The sequence below is a fragment of the Filicampus tigris genome, chromosome 9, assembly GCF_054856515.1.
Source record: "Filicampus tigris isolate MCC_2025a chromosome 9, RoL_Ftig_1.0, whole genome shotgun sequence".
NCBI classification, from domain to species: Eukaryota; Metazoa; Chordata; class Actinopteri; order Syngnathiformes; family Syngnathidae; genus Filicampus; species Filicampus tigris.
Genome location: NC_141225.1, coordinates 25,406,722 through 25,424,752, shown reverse-complemented (window position 1 = coordinate 25,424,752; position 18,031 = coordinate 25,406,722). Strand labels below are relative to the sequence as shown.

General features: G+C 52.2%; 1 protein-coding gene across 12 annotated transcripts in view; it reads left to right on the top strand.

Annotated features, from left to right (window-relative positions):
* Positions 1-17,188, top strand: part of ptprt (protein tyrosine phosphatase receptor type T) — a 107,330-nt gene extending 90,142 nt beyond the window's left edge. For 7 of the 12 annotated variants that reach the window (XM_086039681.1, XM_086039685.1, XM_086039680.1 and 4 more), the window contains 13 exons: positions 1,027-1,112; positions 2,739-2,775; positions 3,079-3,176; positions 3,379-3,495; positions 6,555-6,709; positions 8,309-8,444; positions 10,073-10,222; positions 10,575-10,748; positions 11,329-11,460; positions 12,419-12,544; positions 13,113-13,276; positions 14,803-14,938; positions 15,027-17,188. In XM_086039681.1, coding sequence (XP_085895807.1) covers positions 1,027-1,112; positions 2,739-2,775; positions 3,079-3,176; positions 3,379-3,495; positions 6,555-6,709; positions 8,309-8,444; positions 10,073-10,222; positions 10,575-10,748; positions 11,329-11,460; positions 12,419-12,544; positions 13,113-13,276; positions 14,803-14,938; positions 15,027-15,080 — 1,565 coding nt within the window. In that variant the 3' untranslated portion in view covers positions 15,081-17,188. The remainder of the gene's footprint in view (positions 1-1,026; positions 1,113-2,738; positions 2,776-3,078; positions 3,177-3,378; positions 3,496-6,554; positions 6,710-8,308; positions 8,445-10,072; positions 10,223-10,574; positions 10,749-11,328; positions 11,461-12,418; positions 12,545-13,112; positions 13,277-14,802; positions 14,939-15,026) is intronic. The other 5 variants (XM_086039690.1, XM_086039684.1, XM_086039691.1 and 2 more) reach the window with 1 other exon arrangement.
* Positions 17,189-18,031: the final 843 nt, after the last annotated feature.

Genomic DNA, 18,031 nt, shown 5'->3' with positions numbered 1-18,031 from the left:
TCCAGGAGCTTGTGAATCAAATTGAAACCTAATTGTGGACACTTGTTTGACAAAGAAATCAATCCCAACTTATTTGCCGGCAGCCGACGAGCAGACTTCTGGTTGACACGCACGCGCTCGCGCGCGCACGCATGCACGCACTCACGCACGCGCACGATGCGCCTGTTCAAACCTGTGGACTGTGTCCAGCTCTTCTGCTGTTTCGGAGCCAGCACCTCCTGCCAAGTCGGCCCAATTAGAGGCTCGCCTTCCCAGGCTGGAGAGGAGTGGAGCCGACCCCCCGGCCCCCTTGCGCCCCGCGACCCCCCCGCCCCGCAGGCTTCTCCACGCAGGTCGCCGCGGTGTTATGACACGGCCCCGTGCAATTAGCAGCCAACTGACGAGTATGATGTCAAGTAGGATGATTCACCAAAACTTTGAGCTTCCTTGAAACGCACCTTCAAACCGACAACTTTTGACACCACTTTCAACAATTTTGCTAGGCACGGACGGCTATCATGTCAGAAATGACCCTCAAAAAGTCACAGACGCCTTTGTGTAAAAAGAACAGAAAATCTGCCGTTTTGTTTTCAAGCCGCCATTTCTCATTCCGCCTGACCGAGTTGTACACTGGACTGCCGAGCGATCGGAAAATGAGAAGCTCTTGAGTTTTTGTCGTTGCGCGTGGGCGGAGCCAAATGTGATGATCCACCCAAATGTTGAGGGTCCTTTGAATGCACCTTCAAACCTTTTGGCAGCAGTTTAACCAGTGGGCACACCATTTTGGTCGTTAGGGTCCACAAAAAAAAAAACTCCAGAGAGGGCGTGACGTCTTCCATTTTGCTCATTTCGCAGTCCATTTGCAATGCGGCGGGTGCCAAAGATGAGTTCCAAAAGACTCTGCGCAAAAGTTGTTTGCGAAGCAGGCCGAGCGTGTGGCAGAAGTCGGCGGCGGCGGCGGCGGCAGCGGCGGCGGCTGTGCCGCACGCTCGCCTTGTGGGTCGGCGTAACTTTAGGCCCGTTGTCTTTTGTCTGCGCTGTTATCTGACCCCACAGACGACCGCACCAGAGTGCGACTGCAGCTGCTGGACGGAGAGCCCCACTCCGACTACATCAACGCCAACTTCATTGACGTGAGTTCAAGTTCACTCGCCGGTTTCAACGTTCAGATGCCCCGCAGAAAAAAAGGCTTCCAAGCCATGCCTGAAAAGACACAGGCAGTCTGTTATTTTGCTTTGAAGTGGACATTTTGGGGGGAGGGAAGGGGGGGCTTAAATCATTTAGCCCCCAAATCTTAGCAACTACCAAGAAATTTGGTAGGCGTGTCTATCCGTGAAGCGACCGTTTTCGTGTCCCGCCGAGAGGAACTTTTTTCAAACGTTTTCCCGATTGCTTGTAAAATGGCCGCATTTGAACGGCGCCAAATTGCTAATATGTTGCAAATACTTTTCACCGCTGAACGGAACATCGCAAGCACGCTTACATGCGGAATGAGAACAGGAGGAGGGAGGTGACCAGGGGGAGAGGATATGAGGAGGACGTCCCAGATAACAAACAAATGTGCTCTTCTTGGAAATGAGAAAATGAAAACCCTAACAATGCGGCCCCGTCCACCTCCACCCCCTCCCCCGCCGGACCCCCACCCGAGCGCACGCGCTGATAATAAAAGCCTTCTCAGAGCGCGTTTTTAATGAAAATGTGAAAGTGATAAATGTTTTCATCTCTGACGCGAGGATGAGGAGGGCGAGGACGAGGCTTAGCCGCCGTGCGCTCGTCACTCCCACGTGCCCCGTGGAGGGAAGATGAAGCCCCCTCCCCCCCAAGACCCCCCGCGATTATTTCATCGGATATTTATGCATGACTACAACCTTGACTTGTGCAGCTGGGAGGCGGAAGATGGCTTGGAGATAATTAGGAGAGGAAATGGAAATGCGGGAAGGATGCGAGCTAAATATGACAACAATTCATTTCAGTCTGGATGTCGCTCTGGACAAGCCGCTGCACGCGATACGCGAATCAAACCGCCGGTCATTATTAGCCAAAAAGAAGTTGCGAACGCCGAGATCATCGAAGCCGGTAAAGAAATGGATCTTTTTATTGTTAGGAAATCTAACGGAGCTGAGCTGGTTCCAATATTTTGGGCCGTCTTCTGTGGTCAAATAAGTTGAAATGGACCAGGGACGTATTTGGAAATGGGAAAAACTGTCACTCCAGAACACTTTCAACTGATATTGAATAGCGTTACTATTATTGTTATTATTATTATTATCCAGGTATAAATATTAATGCTGTGATAATTACTAAAATCACCACTGATGACATGCAGTGTCAATTGTTGAAGTCACAGGTGTGCAACTCGCGGGCCTTGGGCCAGATCTGGCCCAGCACGTCATTTTGCGTGGCCCGCCAAAGCAAATGATGTGCTTCAAAAACAACAACATTGCAAATTGTCTTTCCACTTTTGCAAATGTTGAGCATTTTGTGTTACCGATCCCACTTTTAAAAATGACCGGTGTAGTTATTGTTAGTCGCAGTTATGTTGAGGCCGTCACACATCTATTTGGCTTCACGGTCAAAACGACTCTTCTGAGGAAAGAAGAACTCCGATGTGGCTCCTGACAAAAAATGGTGTATAAATGATAATGACAAAAACATCCAACAGATTAAGTGACAAATGTTGCACGTTTTGGCGGCGGGCGGACGTCCGAAGCCAGACATTTTGAATGTCGTTCAAGCGTTTGTGTTTGTGTGTCCCTCAGGGCTACCACCGGCCCAGACATTACATCGCCACGCAAGGTGATTCAACGCAAACGACGCCTTTCCTGGGGGGCGGGGTCTGTGTGTGTGTGTGTGTGTGTGCACGTGCTCATCGGGGTCCTTTTGGCCAGGATGCTATTACCTCAACCTCCTAAATTTAAACCAGCCGATTAAAAAAAAAAAAAAAAAAAATCCCCTGGACAAATTTAAGAGGCCATTACCTCAACGCCCCAAAGCTGCACTCAGCTATTGATAGTGCGAGCGGGTTTTAGCGTGTGTGTGCGCGTGAGTGTGTTGGTGTGTCATGTCTGATGCATGCGTGTGTGTGTGCGCGCGCGTCAGGGCCCATGCAGGAGACGGTGAGGGATTTCTGGAGGATGGTGTGGCAGGAGAACTCGGCCTCTATCGTCATGGTGACCAACCTGGTGGAGGTGGGCAGGGTGAGTGGCAATAATGGCAACGCCGTAACGGCGTAACCCACGTCTAGTCGCGCGAGCCCGAAGTCGGCCGGTCTCGCAAGTCAACTTGAAAGCCTAACCTCGATTGACTTTGTTGTTTCTCTTGAGGCCGTCTTGATCGTTGCGAGCCGGCGTTTGCACGTTTGACTGCGGGCTCACTGGCGGCGTGTGCGTGCGTGTTTAGGTCAAGTGCGTGCGCTACTGGCCCGACGAGACGGAGGTTTACGGCGACGTCAAAGTCACCCTGGTGGAGACGGAGCCGCTGGCCGAGTACGTCATCCGCACGTTCACCGTGCAGAAGGTGAGCCGCAGCAGATTTGCGCCCTCGCCGGCCGCCGCCGCCGCCGCCGCCTTTACTTTGCGTTCAAGTTGAGAGCCAAAACGCTTTCTGTCGTGGCGGAACCAAAACAAGACGACGATGCTCTCGGCGAGCTTTTGGGATTGGCTTTGCCGTGCTGCGCTTCGGAGGCCGCCGTCAAGCGGCAGCTTGGTCGTGCGACGGCTGCCAATGACTGACGGCGTCTTTTCCCACTCGATCAAACCGATTCTTTGTTTTTTTTCCTGACTATGATTCAGTGACTGGTTTGGTCCATCACGCCTGTCCGAAAATCGGCAGAAATGCTGCCGATCATCGTTTTCCAGCTTCAAAGCAAATGTTTGCAGATGTCTTTGTTTGGGGATTGATTGATTGGTTGACCATTTTGTTCGGCTGTTGCACGGCGCGAGCAGTACGAGCTGCTCGTCTTGGCCCCTCCCACGAATCACGCCTTCCTCGTCAGCCGATCGACATCAACATCTCGCTCGCATTCACTCGAGCGGGTCCAAAAGTACACTTTGGATCCATGAATACTTTTTGAGCATTTTGCCTTTTTCAAGACTTTTCGAACGGTGCCGAACAATGAATCGTCTTCAACGTCTCATCCGAATGATTCCAAATTTGAAGGAGGACAGAAGGCGGTCGCTATTTGGACCATACGTCGATAATGCTCCAAATGTTCCTGCCGATATTTCCTGTCGGCAGGAACATTTGGAGCATTTGGACAAGGTCAAGTTCAACAAGGTCTGAAAACCGTTCGGCGATCACGTTTCGGGGCCAAGAAAGGCTTTGTGGCCGTTTAGCCGAAAATGACCTTTTAGCCGATCGGCGCTCGTTTTTCAACGATTCCATCATTTTTGTTTTGAAACAAAAATCACAAGTTCTGACGACGTCGGTCTTCTCATCATGCTACGTGTCTTTTCAAGCACGTCCAGACAGGATTTCTCATCCTCACCAAGAGCCTTGCAGATGCAAATCATGTTTCTGGAGGGAATCGACAGCCGGCATTCGGGAGAACCCCAAACGAATTAGCAATCAATTCATTGTCCCCAATATTGACATCTCAAAAATGAGAGCCGAGTCCAAGAAACGGACGTCATTTTCCAATTCGGCTGCCCAAACCTACTGTCAAAGCAGGAAAAGAAAAGATTTTTTATTTTGGGTTGGCAAGCGTCATTAAAGGCAGTTGTGGGTAAATTGGATCGTGCGGGTTAATCGATTAAAGGTGGCACCTCGGGACGTGACGCCGTTAGCGCAACCTGCGAGCGTAGCAAGCTACGCTGTGCTAGCAAGCAAAACAACCCACGACAGAAAAGTGCTCAGGCAACCGTAGCACATCAGTCCGCTTGTGTGTGTGTGTGTGTGTGTGTGTCTTTCCACACGTGTGTGCGTGTGCATTTGATTGGGTGTATTTTTATATCTGTGTATGTGTGTGTCTGCGCATTTTTATGTATTTGTGTATGTGCTTGTTGTTTTCGGTGTGCATTTGTGTGTGTGCGGGCAGGTTTGTGCATTTGCAATGGTTGTGTGTTCGTGCGCACGCACGAATACTGCAAATTTGCAAAGCGTGACACTGGGATTCGAATGGGCCAAATTTGGCAACACCCAAAGAGGGCAAAGAGCCGCGCGGGAAGCGGGCCGAGTTTGTCACCTGCTGAAGTCGTTTGATTGCCAGGAGGCCTGGCCTCCTCGTTCGTTGGGAGCTAATCCGCGGCGAGATGAAGGCTCGTCACAACGTGGCGGAGCGAGAATTGGCTCGGGAAGACGCGTGGCGGCGGAACATCTTTGCAAATGACGCGCCGCGTTTGTCACATGCTCAAGAAGGCAAAAAGGCTGCCTGACGCCCGCCCGCCCGCCTGCCTGACGCCCGCCCGCCCGCCCGCCTGCCTGACGCCCGCCCGCCCGCCTGCCTGACGCCCGCCCGCCCGCCCACTCGGCCGCCCGCCCGCCTTCAACGGCGGAAGAACATGAACGGACTTTGTCCCATGAACAAATGCGCTGATGTCCTCCCGGATATTTTGCTCCAGCTTCCTCCATTTCTAGCGAGGCGAGAAAAGCAAATTGACATCAAAACCTTTGTCGCCAACTGAGTGTTTTCTGACAATAAGTGCAGACCAGCTTCCGCATTTGGATCCGAGCGAGGGGGTTTGCTCTTCCTTGGAGCTGGCACCAGTTTCTTTTCTATTCCTTGGACGTACATCACCGCCACCGTCCTCGTCCTCCTCCTCATCACCCGCGGTTCCCTGGGGACGAGCCATAGATTTTACAACATTTGCGGGGAGACCACTTCGAGAGGAAGCGCGCGTTGCCGGGTTTTTTTTTTTTTTTTCCCCCGCCCGCTCCCAGTGGATCCATACCACTGCGCGCCTCCCTCCTCAATAATTCACCAGGATCGATTGCAGCCGCAGACCGAGCGGCTCCTCGAAGGAGAGGTCTCGTCCTTCTCACTTCAGGGTCCCTCAGGTCATTGTCGCCCCCCCCCCCCCGCCCGCCCCTCCTCCTCCACTCCGAGCTCAGGTGGAGGATAAAGGGATGAGCAGGCGCACCCCCACAGAGGACAAACACAAGGTTACAAGCGCGACAAGGAAAAGCTTCGGGAAGACGGAAGGTCGTCGCTACGCCGTCGCATGCCTTTCTTTGGATTTGTTGACAATGATGACCAAATGTCGCGTAATTCACTCGACACGGGTGCCTTGACGAACAAGTAACCCGACTTACTGTGCGAGCGTTTCGAGATACGAGCCGTCGTTTGGCCGCGCCGTTTCCAAATTGTCTCCCGACAACCAGCATCCGTCTTGCTGTCTGCTCTTGCGTGAAGGCAAAATGGCTGCCGCCACGTCAGCTCACGGGGCCCTCTGGCGTTTTGCGACGACAAACACCGTCTTTTGCCTTATTGTTGAAATGTTGCGAGAATGACCCGCATTCATGCGTTGCAATTCCAGCTGGCCAACGCGATGCGCCACAGCAGCGACCAAATAACCAAAGCCAGCTTCTGTTGTTTCTTTTCGTTGTTAGTTTCCCTCATCATGTTTTTTTTCTTGCAGAAGGGCCACCACGAGCTGCGAGAGCTGCGCCAGTTCCACTTCACCAGCTGGCCCGACCACGGCGTTCCTTGCTATGCCACCGGGCTGTTGGGCTTCATACGCCAGGTCAAGTTCCTCAACCCGCCAGACGCCGGGCCCATCGTGGCACACTGCAGGTACAACCGCACGCGCAGAAATGGAGCGAGCGGACGCACAATGCGCTACGGTGCACGAGGTCTACCGATCATAAGAGAGCCACGTTGACTTGGCGACAGCACGTCTTGTCTTTGTCGTTTCGAGAAATTGTGCCCAGGAGAAAAAAAGTCAGCGAGTTCTCTCACACTTGGCCTCTTGATCGCAAACATCCAATTGTTGGTCCGCCGCGTTGCGTGTGGGCTGGCGACAATTTCTCCTCACTTGCTTGCAAGCTTTCCCAGGAAGCGAGCGTGCGTTGGCAGCGCCTACTCGTGTGAGTCGGAAGCCCTGGCGTAGCGCTTTCCGTGTCTGCTTCTTGACTTCCTTCAAGGAACTTTTGGTGTTTCCCAGAAAACATGAGTGTGCTTGTCATCTGAGTGTTGAGTAAAAAGGTGTGACGTGGCGTGGCGTGGCGTGGCGTGGCGTGGCGTCACACCGCCCTAACCCGCAGAGCCTCCATACTTGTCTGTACAAGCTCTCCTCTTTCTTGCAAGGAATTACGCAATGTTTGTCTGGTCGGCCACAATTTTTCATTCCTCTATGACGTAAAAAGTGCTCATTTTTTCAACTTTTTTTCGAACGCGCGCGCACGCGCACACAAAGTGTTGCCGACATTAATCACTCAGGTGACAGGTAATCTGCAGAGGCTCTCCTGCCCTCCCTCCCCGCCTTTCTCTCCTCCGTCTCGTTCATTTCTTCTCCTCCTCACACCTCCCTTCTCATCCATCCATCCTCACCTCACCCGCCTCCCTCCCTCCCTCCCTCCATCCGTCCGTCCGTCTTTGGCACGATTCCCTCCATCCATCGCTCAGGACGTGTCAGCTCAACGCTAGGCGTTGTGTTATTAAAGTCTCCAGTGTGCACGTGCGCGCCTCAATCTGTCCGATTTTGCCGGTGACGATCTGTGGCAGCTTCCCACGGGGAGAACAAAAGTACAACGGCCACGCAATTCATCAGGCAACGCAACAAAAATACAATTGTGGAGTGGTTGTGAAATTGTGTTGGGGGAGCTGCAATAGATTTATGCCATTTACATTCATTTCACTTTGAAAACTTGATTTGAACCACACCAAAATATTTTTTTCTCTTTTTTTTTTTTCAATATAAGAAAAAGCACTCCACAGTAATGAAAAAAAACCTTGAGTGGTCATGTAGCATTTGTCACATTTTCTTTTTCCTTCATTTTTGCTGTCCTTAATCAGCTTGACTTTTTTCATTCCTTTTTCACCACGTTTGCTCAAAATCTTTTATGATTTCATGCTTGAATTCGATGGACATAATCCACTTCTTCACACTGCTCACTTTGTTTTGTTTGTTTGTTTGTTTGTTTGTTAGAGAAAATGCAAGCTCAAAATACAAGCGATTCTTGAACCGTAACCGAGGAGAACTGATGGAGGTCGGACGTTTTTTAAGTGACATTTTTGCTGGCCAACCAGAGGAGTTAGTTCAATTGTCCCAGCGGCACAGCCCGTAACGCCAAACACTCAAGAAACTCGGTCACGGAGCCGGTTCAAGTGCAAAGTCAATACAGCAGCGTTGTCCAAAAGTGTCCGGCGTCAGCCGTTGCTTTGTGCCGACAGCGCCGGCGCGGGCCGGACCGGCTGCTTCATCGCTGTGGACATCATGCTGGACATGGCCGAGAACGAGGGCGTGGTGGACGTCTTCAACTGCATCCGCGAGCTCAGGTCGCAAAGGGTCAACATGGTGCAGACGGAGGTGAGGACTGCAAACTCACGTGGACGGAAATGCACGCTCTGGAGACGTGACGTGGTGGCTCTGTTCCGGCAGGCCCCCTTTTTTGCTGGCTCTACTCAGGACGGACATGTCCACCAAAGTTTATGTTGCTCACTCGCACTGTTCTCCATAGTTTCCAAATATGAAAGGACCGCTGGCCCAAGAGCCCCTAAAATGGCCGCTTCAAAGAAAACGGCAGACCCACCCACCGTTGGGACTTTGCTGTTGGCCTATTCATGATGCAAATGACTTCCAAATTTTGGGGGGCCAATTTCTTTTCGTTGGCATGTCAAATATCCTCTGCAATTGACAATGGCCGACCGGCTTCCTGTGTATTTCTCGAGACTTGTTTGTCCACTCGTGACAGAAATGTGCACAAAGTCTCACGTCGCAAGTCAGCGGCCTCCGAAAAGCACCTTTTGGCCAAAGGGCAATTTGTGCGTTTGGATTTTGAGTTTGCTGAAAGGCCTCAAAAAGGCTGAATAAATGATGGCAAACGCGATTTGGTGGCAATCACGCAAAATGTTTGTATTTGAAGGGCACCCGGAAAAGAACCTTCTTCAATGCAAAATGCCTGACGACCGCAACCAGCCGCCCCCAATATCTCTCCCCCCCGCCCCCCGCCGCCCCCCGTGGGCAAATAGAAGCCGAGCTAATCCGACGCTTTGGCACTTTATTTGAATCAATACTTCCTTTAGAAGCTTGGACGTCACCTCCAGAAGAGAAAGACAACAGCGCACGCTTGCTGCATGCGGCTGAGTGACAGCCGTGAACAAATCGCTGGTGAAAGCTGCGCGTGCGTGCCTGCGTGCGTGCGTGCGTGCGTGCGTGCGTGCGTGCCTGCCTGCCTGCCTGCCTGCCTGCCTGCGTGTGCGCATTAACTGAGTGGGAGTCATTTGTGTCAGTGTCAAGGCTGCTGGATGCTGCTTCTATAATCCTCATCTAAACTGCACAGAGCAATTAATCTTTTAAAAGGCAGAGGTGGAGGACTGTGTGTTGCCTGTGCGCGCGCGGCCTGTCACGAGCGCAGACACTGGCCCGGGGGCGAAATCATTTTGAAGTCTGCCCTCCGCCGGGGCCACGATCAACATTCAGCGCAGCAAAGTTGCAACAACAGATGCGGCGGTGTAAGGCGGGCCGAGAGGGCGGCGACATTAGCATGCGGCCGGCGCGCCGCTTCCAGCACAAAGAGCGCGCTTGATCCCGAGCGCCCGAACGTTGCGGCGCTCCTTCATTTTCGCTCGCCGGCAAAGGCGAGCCAACAATGACTTGCAAAATCACTCGCAACAGTTTGGATTTCAAGTGGCGCCGCAAGTGGGGGGAAATGGGCCAACGTTGGCCCCGCTAAAAGCAAAACGGAAGACTTACTGTGTCTTTCTGGGCGTGGCTTCATCGGACTTGTCGGTGGGTCCACTCGTGATAGGCGCGGCCACCGAACTTCACGTTGCTCGGTCGGACCGGGCTGCCGTTTTTTTTTTTTTTTTTTTTTCTAGTGATTGACGTTTTTCTGGGGAATCTCACCATGCTAAGTCAAAGTGGCTTTGGGGGCTGCGGGAGGACGCGACGCTAGCGACTGAGCATGAAACCTTGTCGGCGTTGTCTTTGTCCAGGAGCAGTACGTGTTTGTCCACGACGCCATCCTGGAGGCGTGTCTGTGCGGCAACACCGCCATCCCCGTCTGCGACTTCCGAGCCATCTACTACAACATCGGCAGGCTGGACCCTCAGACCAACTCCAGTCAGATCAAAGACGAGTTCCAGGTCAGAACCTCCGAGACGCTTTTCCAGCTGCGCAAGGAACCTGCGCAGGAGATGTGTCCGACATTTGAACGCTCTTACCTCTTCAACCTCTTCTGACTCTGGCTGTCAAGGGATGGGAGATTACTGAATAGCATCACCCCCTTAGCTGGATGCTAACGTACGAAACGCCATCGGCGGGCGGCTGGGCTGGCTCGTGAAAATGAGTATCGCTGTCACGCTAATCACATCCAAACCTAGATGCTCCGTCATATATTTCGTCCATGCGGGAAGAACTCTAAATTGGGACTGGCCTGTCGAAACTGTCAAAGCGAGCCGTAGCACAAGAAAGTCGCAGCTTCTTCTTTGTTGTCAGACCCTCAACATAGTGACCCCTCGAGTGCGGCCGGAGGAGTGCAGCGTGGGTCTGCTGCCCCGGAACCACGACAAGAACCGCAGCATGGACGTCCTCTCGGCCGACCGCTGCCTGCCCTTTCTCATCTCGGTGGATGGCGAGAGCTCCAACTACATCAACGCGGCGCTCATGGATGTAAGTCAGGACTCGCTCGGGGTAGGCCACAGGGCACCGGCGCCTCCCGCCGCCACGTAACCGCCGTGGGACGACGTCACCTACTCTCCGTGCGAGTCGGGACTTACGGCGGTACAATTTGTAGTTATTTGTTTCTTTTTTTTTTTTTTTTTTTTACATCAAGCAAGTCAAGTCAAAGGTTTGAGTCCAAAGAGAAAGTTTCACTCCCTAGGAAAGGTTCTCACCCCAAGAGAAGTGTTAAGTCGCAAGAGAAGGTTCTTGTCCACAAAGACAAAACCTTGGGTCCCAGAGAGGAAATTTCCTGTCCACTTTTTAAGTTTTTCGTTTGGGAAGAAAGAAGGTTCGAACCCGAAAAGAAAGTTTTAGTCTCGGTCCAAGTCCCGAGAGAAGCTTGTAGTCGGTCGGGGGCAAAAGAGTTCAGTCCCGCGAGAGGGGGGGGTTTCAATGTCGGTCCTAGTCCCAGGTGCGTTCTCATGAACGCGTTTCGGATTTGCAGCCGTAAACACACGAGGCAACCTTAAGTGGACTCTTCTTTCGACTCCAGTCCCCCACCCCTGATGTGCGTGCGCTTCCCCCGCAGAGCCACAAGCAGCCGGCCGCCTTCATCGTGACCCAGCATCCTTTGCCAAACACCATGGGCGACTTCTGGAGGCTGGTCTTTGACTACAACTGCTCGTCCATCGTCATGCTCAACGAGATGGACGCCGCCCAGGTACCGGCGCCGCCGCCGCCGCCGCAACAAATCCAATCACCGCCTCACCGCACTTGACAAGTGTCAATATGCTGAAGTCCACGTGGGAGGTTCACGCCACAAGGGATTTGGAATTCGTAATCAACACGCACTTAGCCTGAGCAAAATCGCACTTTTCTTCCTCTCGACTCAAGTCTGAGTCGCGCGCCCGCCGTTTGCTCCCAAATTGAAGTTTTACTCATTTGATACTTTGGGATTTCTTGTGTTCGGAGACAGTTTGACAGTTTCTTCTCCGCTGTCCAACAATCACCACAGCCCGCGAATTGATTGGTCCCAAAAAGGGTGGGGCCAAAGAATGCGTACATTTAACCAACACGTCTTGGCCAATGTCGCACACACAAATGTCCAGAAGCATTTTCCAAAGCAAGCTTGCTTTGTCCAGGCCCTCAGCTCAGACATTCAGTCGGTCGAGGCGGGAGGCGGACTTTCCGTCCGTCTTGTTTTCGTGACGTCCCGTGAGAGGACTCGGTGCGACATCCGCCAGCACCGGTTCACGGCCGTCGCCGCTTCCTGACGTCGGACGCCGGAGTTGCCATCCCGCTCGGCTGACGTGAGCGCCCAAGGGCTGAAAATATCGACGGCGTCGAGCTCGTCAGCCCGGAAAAAGTAGCCCGATCGTTGTTGGAGCCGCAGGCGAGAAGCATGCCACAAGTCCGCGATTGTTCGTCTACACTCAAAAGTCCGCGGCGCACGTGTGCGTGCGCATTTTGTCCGAATTCACTTCTGCTCAAAGTTCCTTGTGATGGAAGCTGCCTAGTACGCTAGAATTGAACGGTCCAAAACAAAGTGCGCGGGCGGCCCCGTTGGGTCAGGCACGGACACAATTTCCGCGTCATGAGATTAATGCGAGGGCGCCTGCCGCCGCTTTGCTCGCCTCTTGAAGCGCAAATAACCCACGGCTCCTCCCTCCCCCCCCCAGCTGTGCATGCAGTACTGGCCGGAGAAGAGCTCGTGCTGTTACGGTCCCGTCCAGGTGGAGTTCATCTCGGCGGACATCGACGATGACATCATCAACCGCATCTTCCGGATCTGCAACATGGCCCGGGTACGAGTCTCCGTCGTGCCCGCCCGAGACATATCCCTGACAAAACATCCCAAAGCACTTTGTTTGGGGGAGGCGATGGTGTTCATTGTCGGTGGGATTTTAGGCATTGTGAAATTGCAAGTGTGAATTGTGGCCAAACGGCGCGGGGAAGACGGCGGCCGACGCCGAGGCCGCCCCGGGGCCCGGCGCAGCCGTGAAATGGAATGAAAGCTTTCCCCAAAGAAAAGACGTTTAGCGCAGAAAGTCACGCTGACTCATTTTTCCCGCCGGCCGCTCGCTGTTGGCCTTTTTTGCATTTCCGCTGTGAGCTTTCTCACAATTTCATGAGCGCCATGTCGGGGGGAAGGAAGCTTGAGTCTTCACCCTCCGTGCCAACCCTAGCCTAATCCTCACCGGACCTCCGGACAAATCCCCCAATTCACTGGTCAATTCAAAGCCCGGTCCGATTTCAACCCCCACGTCCCAAATCCCCGACCCAATGAAAGCCGCGCCCCAAAGCCATTTGTGTGCGGGCAAATTGAATGTCAGGCCCGCTTGAGTGTGTCCGTCATTTTCATTTTCCCCTCAGCCCCAGGACGGCTACCGGCTGGTGCAGCACTTCCAGTTCATCGGCTGGCCGGCCTACAGGGACACGCCCCTTTCCAAGCGGTCCGTCCTGCAGCTGGTACGGCGACTGGCCAAGTGGCAGGAGCAGTACGACGGCGGAGACGGACGCACGGTGGTGCACTGTCTGTAAGTTGCGCCACGTCACCGGACAAATGCGGAGAGCGCAAAGCTAGCGCCGCGTTTGACCAAAGATGACAAATAAATTGAACAGCAGAACTTCGTTCCTTCCGTGTTGGCGGCCCTTGTCTTGCTTCAACTTTCTCTCTTTTGCTATTTGCGTCCTTCAACTCCCCCAAGCGGGCGTTGTAAAAACTGGGCAAGCCGCGGCCGCAGCTCAGACGCTTCGGCGCAAACGGCGGTTCCGCGACACACCGTTGCCGTTGTCAACAAATCGCAAGTGTTGAATTGGCAGCAGCAGCACGTTGGATTTGCGCAAACGTCGTCACAGCTTAACATGGCACCTCTCGCCTTTTGATTTTTGCGCCCACCCTCTTGTTTGACAACATTGAAATTCTTCCCAACTGTTGATGACTTGAACATGATGATTTGCGTTGACTACTGCAAAGTCTTGATTTGCACGAAGACTTGCAAGGCCAAGAGCAAAAAAGACCTTCCCTGGCCGCTGCTTTCCGCGCACACGCTTGCGGACAACTTGTCCTCTGTCTTGCAACCATTCAACTGAAAAGACAACTTTTCGCCATTATGCTATTTCTCAGCTTTTCCGTCCGAGTTGAAGGCTTGTAAAGAAAGCGTGCGACTCCTGGCAAGGGCCGCGCGTGCGAAGGCTTTTTTTTTTAAACGTCTGAAAGAAAAGCGAGCATCGATGCCCTCCGAAGCAACGGCGAGCGCGTGGACATGGAGCTAAGGGCTAACGCCTCAAATGAAAAGGACACCCTGCAGCGCCTTTATTGCAAAGTCTGCTTATTAACCTCCACTCACCCACACGGGCATCCATTCACTAACGACTCAAAGACGTGAGTGGTTTTTTTTCCTCATGAGGAAAAAAAAAAAAAAAAAAAAGAATATAGTGCTTGTTTAAGCATAAAAAAAAAACCATTTGAACTCATCCCAATACTGTTAAATGCAGTGCAAGTACTTTTCTTCTACATGCATGTGTCTTTGATGTCAAATTTGGGCACCTCTCCAGTGGACAGATATTCAAAAGGGCTTCTATATGTACGTGTCTTTAAGGTTGAAGTTGCGCGTCGCTACTTTGGACACATAGCCAAATGTTGTATGTCTTATTTGTTTTTGATGGGCATCACACTACAATCAGCAGATATTCAAGCACTTCTTCGCTCATTGCGGTTAAGATATTCAAAAGCTGCTTTATATGCATGTGTCTTTGATGTCTTTGGCTACAGTAAACCAATATTCAAAATGTTCTCTGCTGTGCACGTGCACATCTTTGATGTCAACATTGTAGATCTGTCCCTACAGTGGACAGCTATTCAAAAGTGCCTATTTTCCATATGCCTGTGTCTTTGATTTAAAGTAAATGTGCGGATGGGTTTCTACAGTGCGCAGCCTTTCAAGAGTCTTTGATGTGAAACTCGCGATCAGGCACGAGGAGCCTAACGACCGTGCCATTGATGCGCAGCGTGTCTTTGCTGTCCCGTGTTGTCATTTGTCGCCTTCTCGCTCCGGCGCAGCACCGGCGGCGGGCGTTCGGGAACTTTCTGCGCCATGTGCAGCATCAACGAGATGATCCAGCAGCAGAACATTGTGGACGTTTTCCACACGGTCAAGACGCTGCGCAACAACAAGACCAACATGGTGGAGACCATGGTCAGCCACCGGCCGCGCCGCGCCTCCATTGCTGACGTTTCTCTCCGGCCAGACGCGTGACTCGCGCCCGCTTTGTCTCTTTGTCCAGGAACAATACAAGTTCTGCTACGAGGTGGCGTTGGAGGCGCTCAGCTCCTTCTGAACGGCCGGCTCGGGCTGGCTCCTTTGGCGCGCCGTCACGGCCACGCTTGGACGCGCAAAGCGAGCGCTCCGTCTTGGCTTCCGTCACATTGAGGGACGCAAAGCGAGTTGAACGGAGCCTGCGAGCCTGCCCGCCTACCCCCCCGCCCGCCCCGCCGGCCCGCCAGCCTGCCCACCCGCCCGCCTGCCCGCCTGCCGTCGTCGTCGTCCTTGTACACTCGCTTCCCCTTTTGAATGTTGTCTCCCCCTGCAGGCACAATTGTTGCCTCTTCGCCCCTCACACGCTGGCTGGCCGCCAGCCAGCCGGCCAGCCATCCAAGATGCCACTGTTTTCCCAATTTGCTCATCCTACGTGGGTGTAAGGTGCCCGTGCGCCGTGACTGCCCGACAATTTGTGTCTAAAGCCATCAACATGAAATTGTCTAAATGCGTGAAGCCGTAACCATCAGTACCTGAAAGGGGCGGGCCAAAAATCGCCGGTTCTACCGTGACGCGCCATTTTTTTTGATCTGTCTCTCTCCTGTGTGCGTGAAAGGTTCCGATGAAGGATGGGGGGAGGTTTGAAGTCGACCTGCAAATTCGATCTTAATGCGTGAAGCCGTAACCGTCAGTACCTGAAAGGGGCGGGCCAAAAATCGCCGGTTCTACCTGTGACGCGCCATTTTTTTGCGTCGAAAGCAACCCAGAAGAGATTACCTTCAAGCGCAACGCCGCAACAGCGAGTTCCATCTGAAAGGGGTGGGCCCAAAAAACAAAAACAAAAAACACAGACTCTACCGCAATCACCGACCATCGAAGCCGATTTTATTTCCTGCGTACGTGCTTTGATCGATGTAGATCGATCTCACTCGGGAAAGCCGCAACAGTGAGAAAGTGCGACACCTCAAGGCGGCGCCAAAGCGGACGTTTTCCATGCCTTTGAGCGCAACCCGCCGAGCTGTCGATAAGATTGGGCAACCGGCATTTTCAGATGCCTGGTTGACTCCCACCAGCCGAGTTTGACAACCCTTTGTTGTCCTGATGTTTTTTTTTTTTTTTGCTAAAGCTGCCCCCGAAGCCCGTTTCGCCTGACATTTGGTGGACACGTCGACCAGGAGCGGGTCCACAAAAAAAGTCTCCAGAAGCTAAGCAGGCATTTTGGCTCGGACGGGAGCGTTCCTGCGTCACTTTCCGAAGATATGCTCAACCCGATACGAGTACTTTTGCAAACCCAGCCCCCACTTTCTCTTGGCACCATGAATTTTGTTTGGCATGTCCAGCATGAGTAGACCCGCAAAGAAGCCATGTCTGATAGGATAACAGGAAGTGTGCCATTTTGGCCCCAAACTGTCATTTTAGGCCAATTTTTGTCCCCTTTTTTTCACTCTGAGTTTTGTTTGTCAACTCATATCTCAAGAATGAGTATTGAAGCGCCATTTTAGGCGTGTTTCTTTCCGTTAGCCGCCATCTTTCAAGCACGTAAATTGCCAACATTGTGATTTTATTTGTTTGTTTTGTTTTGTTGTGCCGGTCGTTGCTTGCCGATTCATTTTGTCACCCGAAAACAAAGTGTTGATGTGCGCCCCCTGCTGGCCTCCTGAGTCGAAGCGTGAAAGTGGCTGATGTGCTGCGCTAGCGAAACTTGGCGACTCGCCAGTTGCGCCGGCCGGCCGGCCGGCCGGTCGGTCGCCCGCCCGCCCGCCCGCCAACGTTTTTCTCGTCATCGCCGTGACGCGACCGTTTGGTTTGTTTTGTTGAAGATGACAAAGGCGAGCTCTCCATTTACTTTTTGTCTGCAGCATGTGGCCGTGCGTTCAACTGCTTTATTTATTTTATTTATTCTCGGTGATTATTTTACTCCCTGTCATTTTATCATTTTTTTTCTTTTCTGCTTTTCTTCTCTGTCTGTTTTTATTTTAGTTTGTGGGCTCAGTAGTGACGCTTTTGAGTGCTGCACTCAAGACACTTGATTTAATTTCATATTTGGTTTCTTTGAGGATTTTTCAAGAAATTTGTTTTGTATTATTAAAAAACAGATGATTTGTCCATCAAAGTGTTTTTGGATATGCTTGTTTGTTTGTTTGAAAATGTGCTTAAGGTATCAAATAATAAAGGGAGCAAAATGGTGAATTGTTTTCATTATTTTCTCCTCATGAAAAACGTTCACATGACACATACTTGAAGGAAAGCCTAACCCTTGTTTTAATCCCTACTTGGAAAACCTAACTCTGGTTTTCAAAGCGTCACCCTTTGAAGAGTCATTTGGGTTTCAAATGGAGGTTTCGAGCAAGGGTTTGAAGCAAAAGTTGGAGTTGCAAAAAGGCCTTTCAAGCCCAAATCCTGCCTGCGTGCGTGCGTGCGTGCGTGCGTGCGCAACGGATTGTTGGCATGAGTAATCTGCGTTGTGTTCGAAAGCATCCGCAGGTGCACGCGCGTTTTATCTCCTCGGCGCAGCTGCAAGGAGAGCGATTGGCCCACCAGCTCCAAATACTTGCTCCAAGAGCGTCTGGCGTGCACGCGCGCAGCATAAATACACCTTGCCGCTGCACTCAGCTGCCAAACGTGATTAAACGGGAAATAAATGGGTGGGCGCAGCTTCCTGCACGCAAGCGAGCACGTTAGCATCTGTCATGCTCATTAGCAGCATTAGCAAAATTAGCATCAAGCCGTTGCTCGTCACTGGTGATCAATGTCAACCTTCCTTTGAGTCTCTCGCTCTCTCTTCTCTTTCCAGCTCTCCTCCTCTTCTTTTCGTCTTTGCTTCCGTCTCTGTTGCCCTTCCCTTTTTGGTATGATTCCTTTGTTGGATCTTTTCCTACTTTTCTCCCGAGTGTGTTCCTTAATGATCTTTTTTCTTTTCCTCTCCTTTGCTAGGCGTTCCCTATTTGAACCTTCCTTCCTTCCAACCCTTGCGGTCCTTCTTTTCCGTTTTCCTCAATCTCCTTTTCCCCGCTTTCCTTTTGGCGGGATCGT